The sequence below is a fragment of the Marmota monax genome, unplaced genomic scaffold (assembly GCF_021218885.2).
Source record: "Marmota monax isolate L192 unplaced genomic scaffold, Marmota_monax_Labrador192_F-V1.1 WCK01_AAM20220418_F8-fsc00042, whole genome shotgun sequence".
In the NCBI taxonomy this organism is placed as follows: domain Eukaryota; kingdom Metazoa; phylum Chordata; class Mammalia; order Rodentia; family Sciuridae; genus Marmota; species Marmota monax.
Genome location: NW_026693008.1, coordinates 10,404,590 through 10,431,695, shown reverse-complemented (window position 1 = coordinate 10,431,695; position 27,106 = coordinate 10,404,590). Strand labels below are relative to the sequence as shown.

Sequence of the window (27,106 nt, the reverse complement as noted above, 5' to 3'; positions counted from 1 at the left end):
AGCATGGCATTATTGGGGGATGGTAGACACTTTAGGAGGTGGAGCTTTGTGGGAGGTCTGTAGATCACTGGGAGTTTGCCACTAAAGAGGATTGTGTGAGGCTATCACTGTTTCTCTCTCTCTCTCTCTCTCTCTCTCTCTCTCTCTCTCTCTTTCTTTCATATCCTGGCTATGAAAGAAGTAGTTCTGCCTCTCCACAGTCCCAAAAGCATTGGGACCAACTGAACATGGAATGAACTTTCAAAACCGTGAGCCAAAAGAAACCTTTTCTCTTTATAGGTTTATTTATCTCAGGCATTTGTTATAGTAGCAGAAAGTTGACTAACACAAAAGATAATTTTAGATAGTGATGAGTTCTATGATAAAAAAAATATATAAGGCATAAATAAGGTAACATGAGAGAAAAATGATGGGCAAGGGTGTGGTGAGAAATATGGAGGAGTGGTGGTCATGTTTGAGGGAAGAGTAGGAGGAGCTCTATCTTAGGCAAATTGACCAAGGAAGGCTGTCCCCCCAAAAAAGAATCCTGAATATCAGAGGGACCAAATTTTAGAGACAACAATTGTACTCAGAGAGTACCCCATGCAAGGGCATCAAAGAAAGGTCTGTACATTTAAGGAGCTAGAGAGAAGTTCACATGGAGCTCAGCAGCAGTGGAGGGGCTGGGAGAGGCGGAGAGGGGGTGCAGAGTCATGCAATTGACTTGCCAATGAGTTTTGGTTACACTGTAAATGAAATGAGAAATGATGGAGGGCAATAAGCTTCCTACAATAACAGACTAAGCTTCTGGAATAGAACGTCTCATTTTTAAGTATAAAATCTAAAAACTTTGACCAATAACTACAAGGTCAGTGAAAGTCACATAGCTGGGGGATGATGCTGGGGTATCTGTGGGGATGCACTAACAGCTCACACAATGGTAACTAGAAAGGTCAATTAATGAGCACTTAGTGTATGTGCAGAATGTACACACCTGTGTGAGGGGCCATTTAGTCCTCTGGCCCTGTGAGTCAGCTAAGTCATGGCCCTCGTTTGACAGTTGACTATCCTGAGGCTCAGAGAAAGAAATGACTTTCTCTTAGCCACACAGCTCACAAGAGGAAGAGTCAGGACTTGAACCTGGACCCAGAGGATTCCAAAGCCCATCTTCTTCACCACTGAACCAAGCAGCCCATCACTGGACAAGCCCTTCAAATAGCACAATGGGAAACTTCAGGGAGATGATATCTGAAAGCTGGTCATCACTGGGTACAGATATTCTCTGCTTCACCTTCTCTAGCTCTTTCTGGCCCAAGTAGATATAAACAAAAAGATGGGAGGAGGGGAGATGGAGAGAAGATACAGGAAGAGGAAGAACATAGCTGGAAGTTTTCCTGTGACAATAGCAACATGCTCACAAACGGCTCTTAAAACTGAGAACACATGTCAGAGTGGACTGTAGCACCTATTTTCTTTTTTGGCCCAAGGTAAACACCTTGCAATGTTTTATTCCTGAGTACCCATCACCCAAGCCTTAGGGGAAAAAAAAAATCGTTCCTGAATGTTTTCTGACTGCACAGCCTTTGTGCACCACCAGTGATTGCTGTAATTTAACCTCCATAATAAAAGAGAATCATCACTGGATGACAATTCATAGCACAGTTTCAGAACTGTTTGCTTCTTCTATCAAGCTCCATTGTGATTACGATTTACTGGTGTTGTCTGCCCTGGGGAAGCACCTGCACAGCCCTTCCCATAGCCAGACAAGGCATTTACTTAAGTCACCCAAAAGTTTTGGATGCCAAGGGACATTTTAATGATCAGTTAGGGTCCAGGGCTTGATCCAGCGTGGACCGTGAAATAAACCATAAAGCACTCCAGTGACCCAGCTGTCCATCACAGAGCTGTGCATCTTCTTGATAAGTCATTTTGAAGACACACGCGGAAGCCCATTTTTCATAAGAAAGCTATTTGATTGACTGGCTCCTGAAAGGAGGAGGGGAGGAAGTGGCACTGAGGCAATACTGCAAAATAACAAAGGAAGGAAAAAAGAGAAGACGTGGGACTTGAGAGACATGAAATCAAGCATCAAGAAGGGAAAAAGGGCTGCATCCACCCAAAAAGGTACCATCTATTCTTCCCAACAGGACCTTCAGCTATGATGGGAAGACTCAGTTTTCAGCTAAGGTAAAGACAGCAAAACTTAAGTGATGTAGGGATTAGCCAGGGTGAGCCAGTGTGCTAAAAGTGCACCCAGGGCTGGGGTTGTAACTCAGGGTAGACAGCTTGGTTAGCCTGTGTGAAGCATTGCATTTACTCTTCAGCACTGCATGAAAAAGAAATAAATAAAATAAAATGTATATAAAAAAGATTCATTTTTTTAAAAAAAGTGCATCCATTTTAAAGGAATCCTTAAGCTAAAGGAAGTTTACAGCAATGTAGGATGGACATGGTCTTTGGAATCAGATGGGTCTGTATCTGCTTTGTCTTGCCTTGACCCTGGAGTCCTCCTCTGTCAAAGGGGTGATGATATCACTGCTATGGTGTGAATGTACCCCCTCTGCAAGTCAGGGGTCTCTCCAATGTGATACTATGAACAGGGACCTTAGGAAGGGATTAGGCCAGGAGGGCTCCTCCCTTGTGCATGGGATCACAGACCTTCTCCCTTATCCAGGGGCTTCACAGAGGGAGTTGATTCTCTTGCTCTTCCACCTGCTGCATGAGAGGATGCAGTTTGAAGGCCCTCACCAGATGCCAGTGCCTTGACCTTGAGTTCAAGAACTATGAGAGACTACATTCATGTCCTTTGCAAATTACCCAGCCTCAGGAATTATGTTAAAGCAGCACAAAACAGACACCAGGAAAACTGCCACCTTCCTAAGGGTGGTTGAAAAAATGGGATCTCATAATATGTGTATAGCTCAAAGCCAGAGGCCAGGTATGAGGAATGTACTTAAGAGAAGTTCATTATAAACGTTATTGTTCTACCTTCGCATTCTGGCTAAAACTTCAGACGCTTGGATACCAACATTACCATTCACTGTGTCAGCCTGCCACCGGCAGGGGTCTATCTATCTCTCACTCAGTGTATATACAGAAGGTTAAATAATTCCAACTCTTAGCGAATTAGTACATTATCATCCCCGGTCCATGCAAGGCCCCAGTTGATGGATATTTTCCCCTTCTATTATGGTTTGGATCTGATGTGTCTCCTCCAAGCTCCTGGGTTAAAAGGAATATTCAGAGGTGAAATGACTGGATCATGAGATCTGTAACCTAATCAGTCCATTCTAGTTAGAATGGACTGACTGGGTGGTAACTAGAGACAGGTGGGGTGTCCTGGAGAGGGTGGGTCACTGGGTGCATCTTCCCTGTGGCCCCTTCCCCTTTCCGTCTCTGCTTCCTGGCTACCATGAGTGAAGCGTCACTCCCTCACCGTACCCTTCTGCCATCACCTTGGGTCCAGAGCAATTGGAGTCAGCCAACAAGGGCCTGGAGCTCTGAAACTGTGGAGCCAAAATAAACATTTGCTCCTCTACATTGTCCTTTTCAGGTCTTTTTGTCACAGTGATGAAAAGCTAGCTAACACACTTTCAGACTGACCTTCGTCACGATCCCCCTTCCTCGCTGGCATTTTCTCTAATGGATTTGATGGACTTTCTTAACTATGCATGTGCTGTTACAAAATGCATCGTTGTTTGATTTGCTTTTTAATTTATATAGAAGCTGGGCTATAAACCCTATTTTTCATGCATTATTTCACTCAGAATCAACATGGTTATTACATGTGCTTCTAGTTCATTGCTTCTTGTGGCCTCATCTAGCACATTTGATCTGCTTTTCCCTAATGAAGGTGTTCTAGGGAGTCTCCAGGCACATCATATAGCATTATATAGCAGCTGGTCTCCTCACATCTTCTGTATTTACCATATTTCTTTTTTCTTCAAAACAACTCACATAACTTAAATTTGTTTTAAAGAGTAGCTAAATTTCTTCTAATGTGGATTAAAATGCATATATAACTATTAAAATTGCCTGGCAGTTACAGCTGTATAGTCCCTGGGCTCCCCATGTACTTCACCCCATTAGAGGATGGCCTGATGCTTATCCACATTGGAAAGCATGCTGTGCTAACTGAAGGGCTAGGCCCATGAGCCCAGGTTTTCAATCTAGTTTCCTTATCTAAATATTCCTTGATTTGCAGCTCTGCCTTCCCTTAAATAAGCAAGGGCAATGAGAGTTGGCTGTATGACTCATTCTGTCTAAAGGAAGAAGCGGTGGCCTGGCTCAGGGTCCAGGGTCTAAGTGATCCAGCCCCCAAACCTGTCCAACTCTGGTCCTGAGGGTCATAATGCCCACCATGTTATTATGTCCATTTTATAAAGCAGAAAACTGAGAATGTGGCTAAGGTCTAACAGTCAGGATGGCTAACCTCAGGTCTCCGTGGTCTCCAGTCATATATACTTTCTCACAAAAAAGAGATGAACCATTTTCCCAAGAGCTTATTGGATATTAAAGTGCATCAAAACTCCACAAGCAGCATGTGTGAGTCCCTGAGACCAATCTCCAGTAATGTTTTTTTTAATATCTTTATTTTATTTTTATGTGGTGCTGAGGATCAAACCCAGTGCTTCATGCATGCCAGGCAAGCAAGCTACCACTTGAGCCACATCCCCAACCCCATCCAGTAATTTTCAAAAAAAAAAAAGAAAGGAAAAAAAATCTCTACAAGCAAAACAAATGGTGTGGGCAAAGGCCTTGTGTGAAAGGTTGGCCTCCTTAAATCGCCAGGAACACTGAGACAGACTAAGGGATAATGCGTAAAGGAGCCATTGCTAAAAGCCAGCAAATTACATGCTGTCTCCTTGTAACTGTCTTCAGAGAGGCGAGACCCAAAAGGGACGCAAGCTCTGGAATTAACGGGTGACTGCCCCTCTTAGGTTGGCCCTTAGTAGGTTACCTCCACCCACTTAAAATAGGAGACTCCTCCCAAGTAGGACAATCCTGAACTGGTCCATCTGCTAAATGTAACTGAAAATAAAATAAGACCCTTTTGTGTCCACTGAAAACAGACTTCTGGGGGTGTCTCCCAGCACAATGGAGGCTGCTGTGACCTTCCTTCTGAGTGTGGCCTGGGGCTCCACAGAACAGATCCACTAAGGATCCACTAAGGATTTGTTCTCTCCAGTCAGTCAGCAGGGAGCCAGGGATGGGCCACACACACACACACACAAAAACCCGCCAGGACCCCCACTGAGATTTGGAGCAGCCATCTCATAGCTGCTGCCTCTGATTACTGAGAGGGCAACAGGCTTTTCTGAGGAGAGTGACAGGTGGAATATGAATCAAATACCCAGAGAAAGGCAGGGAACATGGCAGTGTTATCCTGGACACCAGGGGGAAAAGAGGCAACCAATGAGACCCTCCTCTGGCTGCTTCCTGCCTCCTCTAGCTGATACCCCCAAACGCCTGTGAGTACCCACTGTCTGACAAGCCAGGCAGTGGGTGTGAGGTACAGAAGCTAATGTGAGGAGTAAAATGCTGTCCTGGGGGACTGAGGGAAACAGTGCACACACAAATGCTCCACTTCTCTTCCCTGTGAGTCCCCATCTAGTTTACAAGACCCCTGTTACGGTTTAGATATGAGGTGTCCCCCCAAAGCTCATGTGTGAGCCAATGCAAGGAGGTTTAGAGGAGAAATGATTAGATTGGGGGCGTGGCTATGGGTATAGATTTGTATATGGCCAGTGGAGTCTCTGCTTTCTGATCATCATGTGAGCTGCTTCCCTCCACCACATTTGTCCACCATTTAGTCCTGACTCACCTTGAGCCCTGATAAATGGAGCCATCTGTCCATGGACTGAAACCTCTGAAACCGTGAGCCCTCAAATAAACTTTTCCTCCTCTAACAGTTATTCTGGTTGAGTCTTTTAGTCGGGGCAGTGAAAAAGCTGACTAAACCAAGCCCCCCCACCCCACTCCATCTTCCTTTCTACTCCCTCCACTTGCCCCACTCTGCCCCGTTCCAGCATCTAACAGGAGGCACTCCCTTTGCTTTGCCATCTGCCAGGCCCTGGTGCATGCTCACCCTTCCTCCAGGTCCCCCGGGTAGGCACCTCACAGGGAACACCATTCCCTGTATCATAGCCTTCCCCGCCCCTCTAATCCAGACTCAGGATCTGTCTCCCCAGTGGCCTGTAAGCTCCATATGGGGAGGAGCCAGCACTTCTTCCTTCTGACTATCACATAGCAGTAGTCCCAGACTAAGAGAGCTAACAGGCCACTGCTTAGGTGACTTGGTCAAGGAAAGGCAGGGCAGGCAGGTAACATGAGCATCCGCCCCTCCCCACCCTGAACACACGCAGGCACTCCATGGACAGAGGTAGCTTAGGTCAGGAAGAAAGATGAATTGCTCCTTTTCTCTTCAGGTTTTACTTCTCTCCTCTTGAAATGACAGGAAGTCTCAAAGGACCATGCACTTCACCTCACTCCCAATAGGCCTTGGTTCAAAGCATTCCTGGACCATCCAATTCCCAGCTGTGGTTACCAGATAAATCAGAGAACCTGAACTTGACGTACACGTCAGGCTGTGTTGTAAAGCAGCAGCATAAGTAGATCCACGTGCACACCCATGTGTCTTCTACGTGCGTGAATTATCTTTTAGTAAAGCTGCTGAAAAAATTGCAAGAGTGTTTTCGGGGTTGGGCCAATGATTAGATAACTGTTTTTTAAATGCTAACAACTCAGTTATTAAGACAAGTTACACACATGACAAACATCAGAGAGGAGATGTGAGAATCCAATTTAAAGTCATTGACTATGCAAATGTGAAATTTCAAAATATGTAAATGCACCACACTGTGATAAAAAGGAAGGATACATGGGGCTAATTTCTTCCTGTTTAATTCAGCTAAAATAACTCCTTTATTGCCACATTCCTGCCATGGTGAGCTCTTTATGTTGTTGTTGATGAAGGCTTAATGCTCTTCTTTTCTACAACCAAGTTTGATGAATTATTTTTTTCTATAAGGTGCCTGCACAGAGAGATAAGTGCCACATATTCAAATGTAGCCACTTGGTGCATTTTTCATTTCCTTCTCCACGTGAGAGATATGGCCTCAGTCATCATTCTAGAGGAAAAGTGTGGCTGGGGAGGGAGACGGGGTATCTCTCTCTGGCTTTTGTTTCCCGAGTCTGTGAATGACCCCAGACTTGGAATTAGTTACATGAATCAGGACCTCTTTGAGATCTAGAGAAAAGAGACAACAAAACAAAGAGGAATCTAAAAGGGGGCGGGGGCTAAGAGCCAAAAGTAAAGACTAAAATTCTAGAATGTGAAAGGTGAAGAAAATCTCAAGGAAAAAAAAATACAATCCAGTTGTTATGGTTTAGATATGGGGTGTCCCCCAAAAGCTCATATGTGATTCAATGCAAGAAAGTCCAGCAGTGAAATGATTGGGTTATGAGAGCCTTAACCTAATCAGTGCATGGATCCACTGACAGGGATTAACTGGGGATAATGGTAGGCAGGTAGGGTGTGGCTGGAAGAGGTGGGTCACTGGGGGTCTGCCTTTGGGGTTTATATTTTGTCCCTGGTGAGTGGAGCTCTCTCGGCTTCCTGATTGCCATGTGCTGAACTGCTTTTCTCCTCCATCTCCTTTCACCCTGATGTTCTGCCTCATCTTGGGAGCTAAGCAATGAAGTTGGCTGGCCATGGACTGAGACCTCTGAAACCCTGAGAACCAAATAAATTTTTCCTCCTCTGGAATTGTTCTTGTAAGGCTGTTTGATCCCACCAGCACAATAGCTGAACAATACCAGTAGTTCACAAACTTAAAGAAATACCCCATATCCCTTTATCATGCTTTCTTATCCTAATCCATTATATGACCTTGTTCCCCACCCCCACCTAAGAAGCCCTTAAATCTAATTTCACAGGGATATAGCTTTTCTTTTTTTTTTTTTTGGTACTAGGGATTGAATCCAGGGGTGCTTTACCTCTGAGCTACCTTCCCAGCCCTTTTTATATTTTATTTTGAATCAGGATCTCATTAAGTTGCTGAGTGTCTCACTAAGTTTCTGAGACTAGCTTTGAACCTGAAATCCTCCTGCCTCAGTCTCCTGAGTCTCTGAGATCACAGGTGTGTATCACTGCACCTGGCTAGGGTTGTATCGTTTAGATGAGATAAAACATGTTGTAAAGCATAGCCCAGCATTTTGGCAAATGAGAAGCGCTCAGTAACATGAGGGTCATGATGTCGATGTCTATGACAACTATAAAGATCACAATAATGATGATGCCTCCAGCTTACTTTCCACAGGAGGAAATATGAAATCCCTAAGTGTCCTGCAATATAAGGTCTCAATGCAAACTCAATATTCTCTGAGGCTGGAATAGCAACATAAATCCCCAGGAAGTTGCATGGACATTAACAAACTGGGTAGTTCATGCTAAATGTTGCTATGTGGGAATGGTGGTCCCAGATGGATACACTTCTCCATTTCTCAAGTTTTAAATATGATATTTTTATATCACTTCATATTTTTATATATGGCTCCTTTTTTTCCCTTAAAGCCCATGCAGACCAAGTAAAACATGATGCTGCACAGGACCAGGGTGGGGGGCTACAGGTGTACAATTCTGGCATTTACTTTTTTTTGTGCATCCCCCCTCTACTAAAGCAGTCCCTGTGAGAGTGAACCCCTGCCCTGAGGATTACACACATGTGCATGCATGCACCCTCTCCCACACACACGGCTTTAAGACAATGACCATGGACTCCATTCTATGTTCATTTTCTCCAAATGATGGTTGAACATTCTTCCCTAGAATTAAATAATCTCTACCATATCTGGCCAGAAGCCAACTCTGATGTTCCTTGTGGACCACAAGCTTTGTGCACTGTCCCAAGACCATGTCTACCATGATTACAATGAAAAACTGCCCTCAGAGCACGGGAAGGAGTACCCAGTAGAGGCCACCATCCAGCTGGCCAAGAGCTGCCTGCATGCTCTGCTCCCCTAGAAGTCTGACTCTGCAGCTGGTACTCAGCCAATTTTCTTTTGGTAAAAGTATCTTTGCTCAGCCTGAAGCTTCTACAGACACCTGCTTGAGGTAATAGATTCCTCTTCATTGGCTGGTGTGACAATTGTTCACAAGCAATTGCCATTGTGACCTAGATGAGGAGTTCTGCTTTCTGACATTCATCTGGGACTTCTAGGAAGTCCAGGAGAGGTTTCTCTCAAAGGAACCCAACAGACAACCAAATGGAATGCTCCAGAGTCACTGGGTGCCAGGGGAGAATCTGTGTAAGTATATTTCCCAGGATCTGATTTGCCTCCCCAATAGACACACACACACACACACACACACACACACACACATACACACGCACACACACAAATCAATTAAAAAGCATAAGAGAAAAAAATCCACATTCACCCCTGATAGTACAAAGCATTATGTGTTGTCTAGTCAAATAGCAATCGAGCCTGAGATGTGCAAGAAATGATATCCCAGCTGATTATTAACAAAGACTCTGATTACTCACAAGGGATGTCATCTCTCACTGCTGAATGCAGAGTAAATAAAACACCAATGAATTCCTAACTACCTTTTCATTTTCCCCTCATAACCTAATTTAGAAAACATAAATAATTTCACTATGTTTGCAGGCCCAGTTGCTCCTCACCTCCAAATGGAAACCGAGTAAAGACCAGAAAGCTAAAACTGACGTCACCAAACATCCCTTGTTACACATATTAAGTATGCATTTGAAATATATCCGAAACTGTTAATTTCTTGCTAGTAATTTATACAATTACAGCCAGTGGTCTTTTATTATCATTATTATTATTATTGTGATTATGGCTTTATTCTGTCATTTGGCTCTGTTGATGGTGACACCTCAGTGATGCACCATAATTTCCTCCCACTCACAAACCTTTTAAAATTTCTTTCACCTCGGCTGAGTATAAATTAAGTGGCATTATTTTCTACCTGGCCCAATGTGTTGAAACAACCACATAATAATCTGAAAAACCAGAACTGGGACAAGCCCCTTGGTACAGTATTGTCATGTCAGCCCCAGCCCACCCACCCCATCCCTCTGCTCAGATGAGGCACCATGCAGACACTCTACCTGCAGACCAGACCCTGACTCTCCTGGTGACATCAGCCAGGCAGCCACAGGGCCTTCCTGTAGAGCAGTGACTACTCTGGCTAATGATGGGAACTAGTGGTATAATTTCACATGGGGCCTCCATGGTCAAAAGCCTCTGTTTCCCAGGCTGCTTGGTCCACCTGGGTCTTGATCAAAGCCACCAGGAATCTTTGAAAGCAGAATTTTATAAATGGAGAGAAAAAAAATAAGCAATCAAAGTGGAAAAAATACGATTTTATATGACATTTCACTTTGAATGCAAAGGGAACTTCTGTTGTTGTTTCATAACAGAAACCAAATCCAAAATCCACTTGGGTGGGGAGGAGGGGACAGAGTGGGCATAAACACATAGGAAATGCTGAGGATAGTACCCAGTCTTCTGTCGGGAGACCAGACAATCTTCCCCAGCATGGAGTGCTCACACCCATGGCATGACTTGGGTGGCAAGTTCATTCATTCACATACACTAAGCACCTACCTTGGTCCTGGGGAGATAAAGGGGATATAACTGTCAGGGTCCCACCTTCATGGCACTGGGATTCTAGTAGTTTTGGGTTTTTTTTTTGCCCTGAACTACTAACCAAGGATGGTTTGTTGGCCTCATCAAAATTGGCAAATGCAATGCAAATTGATGCTAGTTTTTAAATTTCTTGTGGTATGAGGTTTCTTGTCCAAATTTTCTTATGAACTCTTAGAGTTTGGAAGCAATCATTCCTTGGTATCCAGAGGTGATTGGCTCCAGGACTGCCCTCAGTTTCCAAAATCGGCAGATATTCAAGTCTCATAAGAATGGTGTAGCTATCTGCATGTAACCTACCCACATCCTCCCATATACTTTAAAGCTCTCCAGATTACTTATAATACCTAAGACAATGGAAATGTAATGTCAATATGGTACTATTTAGGGAATCATGATAAGAAAAAAATCCTGCACACCCACAAAACAGCATTGACAAAATTTTCTTTTCCAGTGTTTTCTATCCACAGTTGGTTGAATCTATGGATGCAGAACCCAGTTTGAGAAAAAAAAATAAGATTCATCAACATAAAAAAAAATCATCCTGTGACCCAAGCCAAAAGAAAATTATTTTTTCTGAAATAAATTAACTCCTCTTTCAAGAAACAAGTTTTAAATTTTTGACATGACATCAGAAATGAAAGGGGTATTGCTTGGTGGTAAACTGTGTGCTTAGTATATACACAGGGCCCAGGATCAATCCTTAGCGCCCTACCTCCCACTGCCCCCCCCAAAAAGGGGAAGAAAACAAAAATCTGTTAGATCCACTCAACTGCATCTATTGCATGAGGACTACAGGTGATTTTAGTAATGTTTGATTACATTCAGCTCCTGAGAATCACTGTAGCTCATTTTGGACTTAATGGCTAAAGAAGGGAATCACCTAAGAACGTCTCCTGGGAACTGCTGGCGTAGCTCTGTGGTAGAACACTTGCCTGGCTCATACAAGGCTCCGCACTCAATCCTGTACTACAAAATCAATCAAACAACCACCACCACAAATCCCTTTTCTTAATTTGGAAATTTCTAAGCAAAATTGTTAATTTCATTTCCACTTTAATGGATAGCCATTGAGGAGTAAGGATTTACCAATAATCCTCACAATGTCTACAGAGATTAGTTCAGTTTTTTTTTCCAGTAGAACTCTTTTTTAAAAAAAATTTGTTCTTTTTAGTTATGCATGACAATAGAATGTAATTTTGACATATCATGCAAACATGGAGTATAACTTCCCTTTCTTGTGGTTGTCTGAGATGTGGAGTTACACTGGTCATATATTCTTATTTGAACATAGGAACGTTATGTCTGATTCATTCTACTGTCTTTCCTATCCCCATCCCTGATCAGTTCATTTTTTTAAACCAGAAGTATTCATCTGGTCCCATAGCCAATAATTCCTCATCTAGCTTCTCTTTTCGGCATAGTCTGTTTAACCTTGGTGCATCCTGCTCTGTGTGCCTCAGTGTATATATTTACATAGGAACACAGATGTGTTTTGTAGTCATACACATGTAGACATGCAACAGTCAAAAAAACAGCAAAAGAAAGTTGCTTTAATAGTACCCTCTAGCTTTTTGGAAGATTGGCATAAATCTCTGCACAGGGAAAAAAAAAACATTTTTTCTGAGAAGGTAAATGTTTATTAAATGCAAATACTGATATTTGTTACCTAGGAAAAATGTCTCGCTGCATGTGGAATTTCTCGATAAAAAGCTTTCAAGTCCCAGGTTTCTCCAGATAAGCCCCTATCGGTGAACTGACGCGTGAATGCACTGAAATTGAATTACTGTACAACAGCAATTACTTTCCATGGTACAGCTATAATGGGAATCAGTTCCGCAATGAACAGCAGGTAGCTATAGGAAAGGGAAAAACTTAATGCAAAATCTAGTCTCTCTTAGCTCTTCCCAAGAAGTAAGAGTACTTATTTTTAAGCAAAACACTTTTCCAAGTGCCTGATTTATCATTTTTATCAGTATAAATCAAAAAAGAAGTGAAATGGGATTAAGTTTATTTACAGGTAAAAGCTTCAGAGTGTTTTTGAAATTTTATTAAATATCTTATCTAAGGTTGAAAACAGCAAACTCTTCGTGAAGTTTAGCTACAACTTGTTGTTCATGTCTCTTCCTAGTCTCCACTGAAATTTCTAGACACTTCAAATTAATTGCTTTGGGGGAAATTTTGAATAGCAAATAAAATAAACACTTAATTCTTTGTTTGCTATGCTACCAAAACAGATACTACGTTAAGAGCTTCCCCCATTCCCATCTCTCCCCAGATATGGTTCAATTTGTGGAGGTCTGAGCTCTGCACAGCTCAGCATTTAAACACACATGCATCAGTGCCTACTGCTGAAATCAGAAACCCCTGGGAAGATAGGGGGAGTCTACAAGTCTGCCCAAACCTTGTGGCAAAGGTGTTACCCCTTCGCCCAGACTAGATCCACAAAACCAAGGGCAGAAACCATAGGAAATCAGCCTGGAAAAATACTGTCCTTCTTTTTGTCATTTTTCAATTTATCTATTTTTCTCAGATGGTGCAGTTCCTGGTCAGTTAAAGGGACCATCTCTAGATCACAGGATCATGACATCCCCCTGTCTGTGCTTGAGTCTGTCCTAAAAAAAATAGATCCCCCTTAACCAGAGATGTCCATGGTTATTCGGAGTTACTTCCTACAGACTCTACTCCACCTGTGTATTTGGCTGCGCCTGCTAGGGGTTCCCTCGAATTGCAATTGATGCTTTCAGGTGATTGAGTCTATACTATTCCTAATGAAGGCTTAGTGTTTGAAGACAATATGAGGGCAGGCTGTCCACATATCCAAGACCATGTAATGAACATCCATTGCTGTTTCCTCCCCTCAAATCAGGGCACATTTTTCAACATCAGCAACTCGGGATAAAGGGGAACTGTGCCAAATTTGCCTTCTGTCACTATCGCAGATGGGCTTTGACTCACATCACAGATAAGTGTCTCCAGATATCACTCAGGAATGGCCCAAGGGGAGTCCGCCATTGGCAGAAAACGGGTCCATATCTTCTTCACATCTAGCCTTGTGAAATACCTCCCTGAAAATGTCAATGAACTAAAAGCAAATGGACTCCATGCCTTGTTCCCTTCAAAGGAACTTAAAACTCGATAACGGCTCAACAATACTAATTGAGGGCTTGGTAGTATGACTGTGTTTGAATAAAGAAGTTGGGAGATGGTGCCTTGGGCACAATTACTATGCATGAAAGCAAGTGGCAGCATTGCTTTATCAAACAACCTAGACCCAGCCTCTGAGTAGATCTGAAAAAAATTAAACCATCCATGGCATTAAAAAGTGCTAGAAAATACAGTTAAGAAATTCTGCCATATGATGGCACCATTATGTTAATAGCAATTATGGAAGCTGAGGTTATTTATAATTTGCTATTCTGAAAAAAAAAAAAAGAGTTACATGTAGTCCATTACCAACCCGATGACAGAGGTTATGTAATGGGCAGGCCACTTTAGGTTTCACATTTACCTCAGACATCTGACGGGGAGAAAAGAGGACTTTCTCTGATAGGATAATTGCATAGTGGAGAGTAATTCAAATAGGGATGAGCATGATAAAATCACTCTGATTCAACTAATCACTGGGAAAAGTGATGGAGGAAAATGATGAAATCAAGCCAGAAGAGACAGAGAAAAAGATCAACATTGTTTAACAGCCAAGAGATGACAGGCTGCATTAAAGAGCTGGGTTACCACAGTACTTACATTTTCTTCTCCCCAGCATGAGCTGAATCCACCTTCACAGATAAAAGATGTTGTTATTGTGGTTTTCTAAATTGCTATTGCCGGTCTCATGGATATTTTATACGTATCAATGGAGATTTAAATCATCAGCATTGTTTGTGAGCCAGGTTTCTCATGCATATGTTCTTTTGTGTGTGTGCGCGTGTGTGTAGGGGGGTATCCAGTATTGAACTCAGTGGTGCTCGACCACTGAGCCACATCCCCAGCCCTATTTAGTATTTTATTTAGAGATAGGGTCTCATGGAGTTGCTTAGGGCCTCGCTGTTGCTGAGGCTGGCTTTAAATTCGTGATCCCGCTGCCTCAGCCTCCAGAGCCCCTGAGAGCATGTGTTCTTGAGGCACACTCATAAGCCACACAAGATTGGTGGGCACTGGGCACTGGGAAGGCAGGAGTCAAGGGCCCCCAACCTCTGACCTGACTCGATTGCAGGGGACACGGATGGAGGCTTGGAGTAGAGTGGTACATCAGGTCAGCAGAACCAAACCTAAAACCTGTGCTGTTCCTGGGTCATGGGCTGCTGGGTGGATGGCACAGGAAAGGGACCTGCCCATTTCATAGCAGTGCATTCTAGTGCAATGCCACAACTAATGACTCCGCCGCAGGCCACGGGCCAACTTGGACTAGAGGTCTTTGCTCTTCCAAGGCTCACAAATCCCACAGGCAAACAGCAACCTTTCCTGCTGGAGAAGTGAGGTGTCATTATAATATGAAAAGAGTCACAGTCACCACTCCCCTGGCTTGGGTATAAACCAACATTTCATTCCAAATGCCACATGGCTCCTGACTGCTTTCAATGGAGCTGCCTGGCTCACCATGGGGCCAGGACCATCTCAACTGTCTCCAACAAAACTCCAACTTGTTACCAAGACACATAACACTGGATGTACTCCCTGGATGTCCGAGTACCCAGTGTGCTCACACAGGCCCTGCACCTCTATTTTAAAATACACTTTGAAGGACCCTGGCTGCCTTGATTCTGGGAGCATTTCAATTTAAAAAGAGCAATTGCATTTTTTCTTTCTCAAAGGAACCACACTAACCATATCAAATAGTCTTTTTTTTTTAACCTCACCAATTCAAAGCAAAGGGGTTTCAAAATTAGGCAATAAGAAGAGGTAGAACCTAGTTCGTGTTCCTTTTATCATTATCCAGGTGCTTGCTGAATCTGCAAGACTCCTTCCTTCACTATGGAATGCATAAAAGATGGAAGGACTCTTAACTGGAAGTAACAGCCAATGTTCACTGAACGTCTTTGGTTTGCCAGGCTCGGTATTGAGCACTTTGCACAGATAGATACACACAGAGGCACTGCATTCTTACCCTCAGGGTGCACAGACATACTCCACTCAGCCCTGCCCCTGTCTAGGCAAGTGACTTCATTCTACCAAGCCTGACAACTCCTAGGAGTGATGTTAGAATTAGATGAGATGATCTACCAGCACATCACTAACTCAACAAATCATAAGCACATATGAAGCCACTGACTCTTCCTAATACATCAGGGAGATAAATGAGGAAAAATAGATCCGCAGAGGTCACTCAGCTGTCCTCCCTGTCCTCCTACCTTTGGGTAAAACTGAGATCTGGAACAGTACTTCTAGAGCCCATGCCAGTCATCCTGAGGCACTACTGCCTCAAAGGCACAAGATCTAAGATCTGGTGCTGGCTGGGCCTTTGTGTCACAGTGACATGCTGCACCCATGTCCCTCTAGGCACTCCCAAGTTATAGCATCAAGGCTTCTTGCCTATCTGTTGCAAAAGTAGAATCAAAGGATATTTATTTGCTCTTCTCACTGTGTCATTCACAAAGACATGCAAGTTAAAACAATATTTAACCCTCTCAAATTGACTATGTTGTCACAAATTAAGATGAAGATTAAAGACTGGAAGATAAGAAACACAGGAACACAAGCCATAGTTTTCTGCCAGATGGTGGGGATTTTAGGGGATTTTTTTTTCTTCTTCCTGCTTGATATTTTTCAAAATATTGTGAGCGTTTAATCAAAGAAGTGCTCATTTTTATAAATAGAAAGTAGCAATTACAGTGGGCTTTTTATTATTAACATAAATATATTTGTTTTGGTTTTGTATGAGGGCAACGAGCATCCACATCCCATTCCTGCTAACAGGGTTATGAACTGGCACAAGCTTATCAGGCAGAAATGTTTTCATAAGCATGAGGAAGCTTCAAAATTGGTTAGAGACTCTGAGCTGTTCTCCAGGTATTGAAATTCATATTAAGGAGTCTAAAGTGTTCTCAGGATGCTGGGCTGTCAGAGCAGTGAAGAACGTGGACTCCAAGGAACCTATTTCTTGCTTCTCACGTGACCTCCTCAAAGAAGCTACCTAACCACAGTCTTTCCATCTCCTCTTTGTAGAACAGGAATGATGAGAGTAACCTCTGTTGAGAGCCACAGCCGAAGGGGCCCCACCAAACTTCCAGCTGCCAGCAAACTTCCAGCTGTCAGCTGATTGGCTCCTCTGCGGTGATGCTCATTGGGCTGTTTCCCCGCCCTTTCAGACCACGGAGCTGCTCATTGGGGGACTTTTTTGGGCTCCACCCACACGACCCAGCCAATCAGCCTCACGAGCAGGAGGAGTGGGGGAGGTTGAGTGGCTTGTGGGAAGCCGGTGGAGGCAGTTGGGCTCTGAGGGTTTTTCCTGAGGAGCTGTGTGGTGTGGTGTGTGTGTTCTAAAAATAAAGTTCATTTCTTTTGACAAGTGGCTCCTGAATTGTGCCCAGCCAGACTGCAGCATTTGGTGGGCCACACGGGAACGACTGAGGGTAAGTGATAAGGTAAATAAACTGCTCACCCCTGAGGGCAGGGCAAGAGGATGGGTAGCCATTTTAAGATTATTCTTTTGTTTTGCTTCACTTTTGTTTTAAGTTGCCTGTCCCTGGAGATGTGTAAGATGAAAGAAAAACCGCTCACATCTGAGGAACAGATAGGGAGAAAGGACGGATGGACATTTCAGGAGGATAGAAAGGCTGATATAATGATTCTTTGTTGTTCCATTTTTGTTTCATTTTGTCTCGGTTTTGTTTTGCATTATCTTAGTGAGGGGTATCTTTGTCATGGAAATATGGAATTAAAAATTAGTAAAAAACAAACCGAAAAAATGTTAAGTAAATTGTTAGAGGAAGGAGGCATCCCAGTAAAATCAAGAGCAGTCAGGGCATACGTTGATACAATACAAAAATGTAGCCCATGGCTTTTTAAGGAGGAGTTGTTAAATATATCACAATGGAACCATCATGGTGAAGATTTAAGGGAAAAGGAAAAGAAAAGCCCAGCAACTCTGCCAGTTGGCACATTGCCATTGTGGACGTTGGTATCTTGTTTGCTTAGTCCAAAGCCTTCAGTTCAGACAATGGTAGAGGAAGGAGAAGACATATTGATTCAAGTAAAAGAGAAGGTCTCTCGAGCTAGTCAGACAGAGGAAGAAAGTTTAGAGCAGAAAATACTTTGCAAAAGCGTTTTTAAATAACTAAGGAACAAGCTAGACAAATAATAAGACAATGTCAAAATTGTGTGACCTTTTTACCACAAGTTAATCTTGGAGTCAATCCTAGAGGACTGATACCTAACCATATTTGGCAGATGGACGTCACACACTTGCCAGAATTTGGAAAATTAAAATATTTGCATGTTACAGTTGATACTTCTTCCGGATTTTTGATGGGCTCCCTTCATGCTGGAGAAAAAAATTAAAGATGTTATAGCTCATTGCTTACAAAATTTTGCCACTGTGGGCGTTCCAAAACAGTTAAAAACAGATAATGCCCCTGGTTATACTTCTACCTCTTTTAAACAATTTTGCTCATCATTTGGCATTACTCACATAACAGGAATTCCATACAATCCACAGGGACAAGGCATAGTTGAAAGAGCTCATCAAACTATTAAAATGTACTTATTAAAGCAAAAAGAGGAAATTGGAAAGGGGTATATATCCCCCAAAGATAAACTTAAAATAACCCTTTTTACTCTAAACTTTTAAAATTTGGATTCATCAGGGCTTAGTGCTGTGGAAAGGCATATGTGTCCAAAAAATGTACATAAGCCTAAGGTACTTTGGAAGGATATTCTAACAGGACAATGGAAAGGTCCTGACCCAGTGATTGTCTGGAGTCGGGGTTCTGTTTGTGTGTTTCCACAGGGAGAACAGCAGCCGATTTGGATTCCAGAGAGATTAACTAAGGTCCTGACCCAGTGATTGTCTGGAGTCGGGGGTCTGTTTGTATGTTTCCACAGGGAGAACAGCAGCTGATTTGGATTCCAGAGAGATTAACTAAGGTCCTGACCCAGTGATTGTCTGGAGTCGGGGGTCTGTTTGTATGTTTCCACAGGGAGAACAGCAGCCGATTTGGATTCCAGAGAGATTAAATAAAGCGATTTGTACAGACCAAAAAGAAGATGATTTGGCTCAAATCCATAACAGCTGATATCCAGAGCTCCAGTTTGGCTACCCTTACATCTTGGACAGAACCAGGACGCTTTTTTCAATATCTATTTTATTATTGCCATTTCCCACATCATAAAGTTCTATTTTTTTTTGTTTTTTTTGAGCTCATACAGACCTAGGTTAATGTTTTGTTGATCAGTTCTATTTTTTGACTGTGGAGTTTTTAAACATTGCAATGGAGATTTCACCTGTAAAAAGTTATAAGGCCTTTACTATTATGTGTTGTATGTATTATATTATGTGTGCACACTTGTGTTTTGTGTTGTATGTTTGTATGTACGTATGTCCATACATCATATATGATGAGCGCTCATGAAAAAATGGATCCAAATATTTTTTTTTTATTCACGTGATTTAAATGGTTTAATTTAAATTGGGTAAACAGCTGTTGAGGATTGTTTTAATATGTGAACAAAAAAGGAGGTTAACAGATCTGTTTGTTTACTTTCACCTTTCCTTTTCATTATATTTAATAATTCTGTTTAAGATAATGTAAATTGTTAAGAAAATTGTTTTCTTTTAGTGCCTTCTGGAATGTTACATAATTTTTTCTTTAGCCATTATTGCCAGAATTCCTGTCTTCATCCCAGTACCGGTGAAGACAAAGATAAAACCAATCTACAGCTTCTGCAATAGCCATCACTGAACTGCTTGCAGAACTTGCCTGGACTATGTATCACTTGTATGCATTGTGAACTCACTTGTATGCATTGTGAACTATCTGTTGGTACAGCGACTTGTGGTAGTGTTGGGGTATTTTTGCTGATGGTATCATCAGTCCCGTCAATTGGCTTGGTGTATCTTCCTCCCTTTTGCTTGTCATGGTCGTTCAGCTAAAATTTGGGGGCCAACAGAGGTGAGGCAAAGAACCTCACCCCCCCCCTGCTGGTACGAAGACCTATCCACAGGTGTGGCTGTATGCTGGACCGGTAGTCAGTGATGGGTAAGATCCAATTGCAATGGTACCAACCTAAGACAGGAGGCTGATGCCTTGAGGTCAGTTCATCCGATAACGGGTAAGGACCATATGTACTATTGGACAACCTAAGGCAGGCACGGTCCCTAAGCCACATGCTTGTTGTTTAAACAGAGAGGGGGAGATGTTGAGAGCCACAGCCAAAGGGGCCCCAGCAAACTTCCAGCTGCCAGCTGATGATTGGCTCACAGCGGCCCCAGCAAACTTCTAGCTGCCAACTGATTGGCTCCTCTGCGGTGATGCTCATTGGGCTGTTTCCCCGCCCTTTCAGACCACAGAGCTGCTCATTGGGGGACTTTTTTGGCTCCGCCCACGTGACCCAGCCAATCAGCCTCAAGAGCAGGAGGAGTGGGGGAGGTTGAGAGGCTTGTGGGAAGCCGGTGGTGGCAGTTGGGCTCTGAGGGTTTTTCCTGAGGAGCTGTGTGGTGTGGTGTGTTTGTTCTAAAAATAAAGTTCGTTTCTTTTGACAAGTGGCTCCTGAATTGTGCCCAGCCAGACTGTGGCAAACCTCCATCATGGGACTGATACAAGGACAAAAGAAGCGGGGACATACAAAATCCTCAAAAGAACACCCGACATGTAGTAGGTGCTCTGTTATTTGATTTATTGATGTACCAGAAGATTCAATGTAGCAATATCTACTTCAAAACTTGCAAATAACCTAAACACCCAAATATCTAGGAGCAGCAGGATTAATGATGACACACTCATAGACTGAAATGTTACACAGCCATTGAAGAAAATCACAAAATACAGTGGCCCAGGAAAATACACTTGAAGGCTAGAAAGATGCAATAAAAAGTTGAGTATAGGGACTGGGGATGTGGCTCAAGAGGTAGCGCGCTCGCCTGGCGTGCGTGTGGCCTGGATTGGATCCTCAGCACCACATACAAAATAAATATGTTGTGTCCGCCAAAAAACTAAAAAATAAATATTAAAAATTCTCTCTCTCTCTCTTAAAAAAAAAAAAAGAAGTTGGGTATAAAAGTAAATGGGAGGCTGGGGTTGTGGCTCAGAGGAAGAGCACTCTCCTAGCATGTATGAGGCACTGAGTTTGATTCTCAGCACTACATAAAAAAATAAAAATAAAAAATAAAGGTGTTGTGTCCACCTACTACTAAAAAATAAAAATGTTATAAAAAAGTAAATAGGTACCATAATTGCAAATATGAAATAAGGAAAATGCACACAAGTACACATATAGCAATGCAAACAGAAAAGGCTGGAAGGAAAGAAACACAGAAGAGCACAAGCTATAGTTTTCAGCCAGGTAGTGAGAATTTTAAGAGATGCTCCCCCACACTTGATATTTTTTGATATATTCTAAAAGTTCCATGAAAGAAGTGTCCATTTTATAAGCACAAAATGGCAACGACAAGGGGCTTTTTAAAATTTATAATTTTTTTTTTTAACTTCAGGGCTCTGTTCTTGAGATTTGAACATCCACTGGGCTTCCATGTTTGTGAGGGAGACAATCTGCTTCAAGGAAGTGAAACAAGGATGTGGCAGAAGCCACCTTGCACCTTCCACGCCAGCAATCAGCACACTATTTTTGCAGAAGATAAAGGTGCATTTTTTCTTCCATGGTTCCCTCAAAGAAGTCTCATCTTATTTAAACAATAATCATAGTTGTGCAGCAGCTCCAATTCATTAGCACTGGTCATGTGCAGCATCTGCTCTATTGGCTCAAAAATCATAACAAGGTGTCTGATCTCTACACCCCTGGCCTGACTTTTTCCCATTTTACAGATAAACAAGCTGGGATTCATAAAGACTGTTTCACTGGAGATAAAAGCTTAATTGACAATGCTCTCCTGCCCTGAATCAGAATAGTACAAAAAATGTTTTAAAGACAAGCAAAGGTGTGGGCTTACCAGGTCTAAGGCAGAAATAACTTGAGGAAATTTGGTTTGGCAAACCAGGTAAGAAGAGCTAAAGCAGAAAGTGGTCTTTTATAACAAAAAGATTCTGGAGAAAATTATTAAGACCAGAGGGTAAGCAAACTGTACATTAGAAATAAAGAACTCTTCAGATTATAATTTCTCCTATAGTCGTGGGCCATTATAACATTAGTATAGGACTGTGCATTCACCTGTCCTACACCAAAAATGTATGAGACCTTGTTTGATAACAAGCAATGAAGTCTGAAGCCATCTTGGAAACCCAAAATAATACACCTGTGGACTGCATTTCCATTCATTCAGCTGATAGTATGAAACTTATGGAGCTGTTACTTGGTCAACCAAACACTTTGATTATAGTAATGTTCTAACAAAGATCAGGAAAACCTCCAACTTCTTCTAATCCTCATTTACCCCATTGAGATTTTTCAATTCCACATTTAGACAAGCATGGCTTACATTTTTATACTTGCTTAATTGAAGCACCATGTACCCTTGAATAATTCTAGATAATTAGTGGGTGTGTCACACAGGTGGAGGCCCATCCTCTACAGCTGTATAGTTAGTGGCATCTCCGCTGAGGCATAAAATCCTAAGAAGAAAACTGGTCCAGAAACCCAACCTGTAAAGTCCCTAGTTACTGCTTTTCCTGGTTAACCAGAATGAAGAAATAAAAGTGCTCATGGAAGAGACAACTTTTATCTTTGCGAGTTGGGCTCATCAGAAGGCCCTCAAGCTGAGAGACACAGCAACACAGAGCAGAAATTAGGAGACTTACCCGCACTGCTTCGGACTTTTTGTGAAACATCTCCTCCATGTTCTTCGCCAACTTTTTCACCAATTGGAGGCCGTCGATTTCTTCTATGGCCACATCTTTCTCGTACTCTTTGTATTTCTGTAAGGAGGAAGGGCAACATTAAAAGCACATGATACTAAAACTCTGTGCCTCTAACAATGAGAATTTTAAAATATCTAAAACCTTAATATCACTGTTTCTGTTGGATTTGGGGATATTGAACTATGATTTTTTATTATTAAACAAACTATGGGAAAACAAGAAAATGAACTCTGGTTCCTCTTGGAAACTCAACTGGTACCTAGGATAGGAATAAACTGAAATGTTACATAGCCCTTAAACCAAATATAATCTGTCTGTTTATAACAAGGTTTGACCCATAGTCCCCACACTTTCCCAATTAAAGGCAAATTTTTTCATTTAAAACCTATCATACACTCCAGCAATTTATCTATTTAAACCAGCTCTTCAACAAATGGTGCTGAGAAAACTGGAAATTCATATGTAGTAAGTAGATTGAAATTGTGTTGCTATCTCTCACCCTGCACAAAACTCAACTGTAAGTGGGTCAAGTTCCTAGGCATTAGACCAGAAACCCTGTGCGTACTAGAAGAAAAAGTACGCTCAACACTTCATCATATCAGCTCAGAAACAGACTTCCTCAATAAGACCCCTAAAGCACAAGAAGTAAAATCAAGAATCAATAAATGGGATGGCATCAAACTAAAAAGCTTCTTCATAGAAAAGGAAATAATCAAGCACATCAACAGAGAGCCTATAGAATGGAAGAAAATCTAACCACCCACATAAACAGCAGCTCATGGGGGGTTTTGACTATTTTGTAAGAATGGAAAGTGGTCCTGAGACCAAAGAGTTGGTTTAACTCTTGTTAAAGATTTTAGTTAGATTTTAGATTTTGTTCCCACTGGGAAAAAAGAATGTTTCTTAATAGGAATCTTCCAAATGGAGCTCAAAATGCTTTTCCCATCAATATAAATCCATTATATTTATGAAGTTTTTAAAAGACTGTAGAACTAAAAATATTCTGGGGTTATATATTTAATTTGTGGTGAAATTGTGAATTAGTTACTTGCCTCTCACCCCAAACTCCTGCATAGAAAAAATAGGGGTTCACATCTCATCTTGGCTCTAGGATGTCTAGAGTATTTTTTAAAAGTGGAGAATATTAACAATTCTTTAACAGCTGAATAATTTTTGACATATACATTTATATTTTCTCCTTATTCTCCCTACCTTTAACTTCAAAAATGTAAACTGGAAAGGCTCTCTGTTTTCCTGGTCAGCAGAGGCCATTTTACACCCAAGACTCAGCTTGGAAAGGGATATATACATCCCTTCCCAGTTCATATTTCCAAATCATTTGAAGCAATAATACTGGGTATTCCAAAAGGAGAAGATTAGAGTTTGTGGACAGAAGGACAGACTTAAGGAAGGGAAGAAAAGTGAAGGGAGAATTCCTCAGATCCCTAAGACTAAAAGGAAAATCTTTTAGAGCTCAGCTGGGAAGCTGGGAGATAGGGCTTTGGGTTCTAGGAGCCACAAGATCCCCTTCACACTGGTACAAGCAGGTGGGACCCTAGACATGGAGTTCTCATCCCCCATCACCAGACACTGGCAGAGAAGGAAGGGTGGAAGGGACCCTTGGACTGGACATTGGAGTTTCTGACCTGAATACCAGGCCCAAGGGCTGGGAGTTTTTCAGAATTAAGTTGATCCTGTAGAAATAAACTAAGTGCTGTTACTGCACCACCTGAGTCTAAACCAAGATAAACATCTGCTATTATTTAGTGGATTCTGAACTGTTCTGCGTGGTCCCATAATGTCCCAGGAGCTGTATAGTTTCCTACTTCTATCTGAGAACATTCATAAAAATCATATGGGTTTTTCTGGAAAGCCTCTCTCTTTCATCTCACCTGCAAATCATTATTCTTTCTTCTAACCTTTTTCTCCTTCCCCACCAATGCTGTCCTGGTTCCCCAAAACAAGGAGGCAGCACATTCTATTCCAGGGCCCAAAGAACTCTGTGCTCATCTCCCCTGGTATTATAGTTGGTGTGGCCCAGAAGGCAAGGACAGACCTTCGTAATCATCACCCCACCCACAGAAGACACTTGCAAGATTTCTCTGGATGAAGTTTGTTAATACGGTGATATATAAAGAAGAGGCAGGTGAGGCAGGTGCATTGTCCTGGGGCTCTATAGGGCGGCCTCTCCAAGCCCCCAGGCAGTGACTGGATTGTCCTGGGATGTGGAATACTGGCCAGCCCAGTCCTGGCTCAAGCTAACAGCGTCCTCTGGTGTCTGGATAAAACTTCAATGACAGTCACTGGAAACTTTCCCTAAGTTCGAACATAAGCCAATCTATTTGGTGCCAAAAATCCCGGGGGTTCCCTGCTGACTGCCAGATGTGCTCCAAAAGCCCACAGCAGGGGCCAGCTTATACCCAGGGCTGATTCACTACCCCAAAATACAAAAACAAAACTAATGTCAGCCTCATATTTACAATCAGTGAAATAAAATATCTGTCTTCAGTGACTCTGTGACTTCAGGTGATCTAGATGGAGGCTTAAAAGAAAGATACATAAAATGGTTTTCACAGTGAACCCATACTTGACTTTTTTGGCTTTTATATTGGGCCCCCGTATTCTGATTGTATATGGTATTTGCATGTGATTCTCTTCCAGTACATTTCTGGAAGGAATCAATTTAACTCTAACTTTCCGCCAACTTTTCAATGCAATCTTCCCACATCTGTCCTCTGAGTCTGCTTTGTGAAAAGGAGCCGCTGACCTCACAGAGTGGGTTAGTCTCCCAGGACTACTTATGCCTATGTCTTAGTGACAAATCTCAATATGAAACTGTCTGCCAAACAGAGGATTCCAGATCGGGGGCAAACTCAGCAGTTTCCTGGTTCCATTCCTCTTCTAAGCCTCAGTCCTTTCCTTCAGGAGGTGCCAACAGGTCTTCTCTGCTAACAGGCCAAGTATCCATTACTGTCCTACCTCCTGGGGAAGTTATCCCATACCTAGATAATACTCTGCCTTTTCAAGATATGCTATCATAGGCTGAAATCAGGTCAGAACAACATGATGCCTTAGTCTTTCCAAGAAATGTTTCACTTTGCTGGAATCAAAAGATTTTGAAGAACGCAGAAAGTAACCCAATGAAACTCATTAATCAATCACAAATTCTTGGTGGCTCAGAATGGTAATACAGATCAGAGCCATTAAAAAGGTACCTATAGCAGGAAACCAAGCCATTTGACCGCCAACTTGACAGAGTGAGTTACAATGATATAACAGAATTCCATGCAGCCATCCCAAACTGTCAATCAATGCAGGAAACATGCACAGTATGTTACAATATACACTAGATAGTAATTGATGGCTTTTTTCTTTTAAATCACTCATTTGCATACACATGCACGACTTAGAGGATGTAGGCCAAGTGTTCACAGTTAGCTATGCAATTACAAATGATTTTTTTTCTTTCATCTTTTTGCTCACCTGTTTTTTCTAACGTTTACCACAAATATGCTATTTTAGAAGACGGGAAATATGAAAGTTGTGGTTATATTTAGAATAGAATATGGCCCCCTACTAAACAGATTCCTTTGGGGAATGTAGTCCCCATCAGAATCTATACAATTAGTCAACGTGTCCTCACTGGCAGAGTCTAAGGAAGTCAGTAAAATTAGTCCTACACAGCACAGTGCTAGAAACTTCTCGTACATTAATTTTGTCCAATCCCCACAACTCTCCTGAGGGGTGGTATGATCCCTGCCCTGCAGGTGGGGAGCTGAGGCATAGAGAGCTACAGTCAGCTGGAGAGAGTCAAATGTTCAGAGACAAGTTTAAACCCTGGAGAGGCCAGAATTCCCACTGCTCAGGGTTTTGAACGTTGAGGGTAGAGGGATAGAAGACTGACAGCCCAAATATTTGCAAACTTTTTTTCCTAAGGCACTTCTTGCTACCATTAAAAAAAAAAAAAAAAAAACTGTTTCTTTGAATTTGTAGCCAATAGTGGCTCAGACTCTCCAAGAGAGTCAAATCCCGAGAAGTGGAGACATGGCCAGTTGACAAGGGCTGCAGCTGCTTGGAGAAAGCAAAAGCCTCGAAGCCAGGGCACAGCTGAGGTCTAGCCGTCGCCTCTGCTCCCCCACAGGGCCACTGAAGGAGAGCTTGGAGCAGGGCCACAAAGGCGTACATACAGCTCTGGACAGTACCAATACCTGCAGGGAGCAGAGAAAACGTGTCTGGAAGGTGGCCCTGGAGCCTCTGTGAGAAGTCCACTCCAAGGTCCTATATGGGCCACAACATGGCTTCCGTCCTCCAAGCCGCCACAATCTGGAGGAAAGTCTGGCACTCCTCCACTCCAGCAGACCTCCCCCACAGCTGCACAGGAGAAGAGCTTTTTATTTGCTCTAGCTTCAAGGACTGCACTATAAATTGCTTGTTTCATGTAAATCAGTCTTCCTTCAATTGGAAAAAGGAGTTAGGAA

General features: G+C 42.4%; 1 protein-coding gene across 2 annotated transcripts in view; it reads right to left on the bottom strand.

The window, feature by feature from the left end:
• Positions 1 to 27,106, bottom strand: part of Cacna2d3 (calcium voltage-gated channel auxiliary subunit alpha2delta 3) — an 877,637-nt gene that overhangs the window by 658,446 nt on the left and 192,085 nt on the right. For both annotated transcript variants that reach the window (XM_058582154.1, XM_046452970.2), the window contains exon 3: positions 22,569 to 22,685. In XM_058582154.1, coding sequence (XP_058438137.1) covers positions 22,569 to 22,685 — 117 coding nt within the window. The remainder of the gene's footprint in view (positions 1 to 22,568; positions 22,686 to 27,106) is intronic.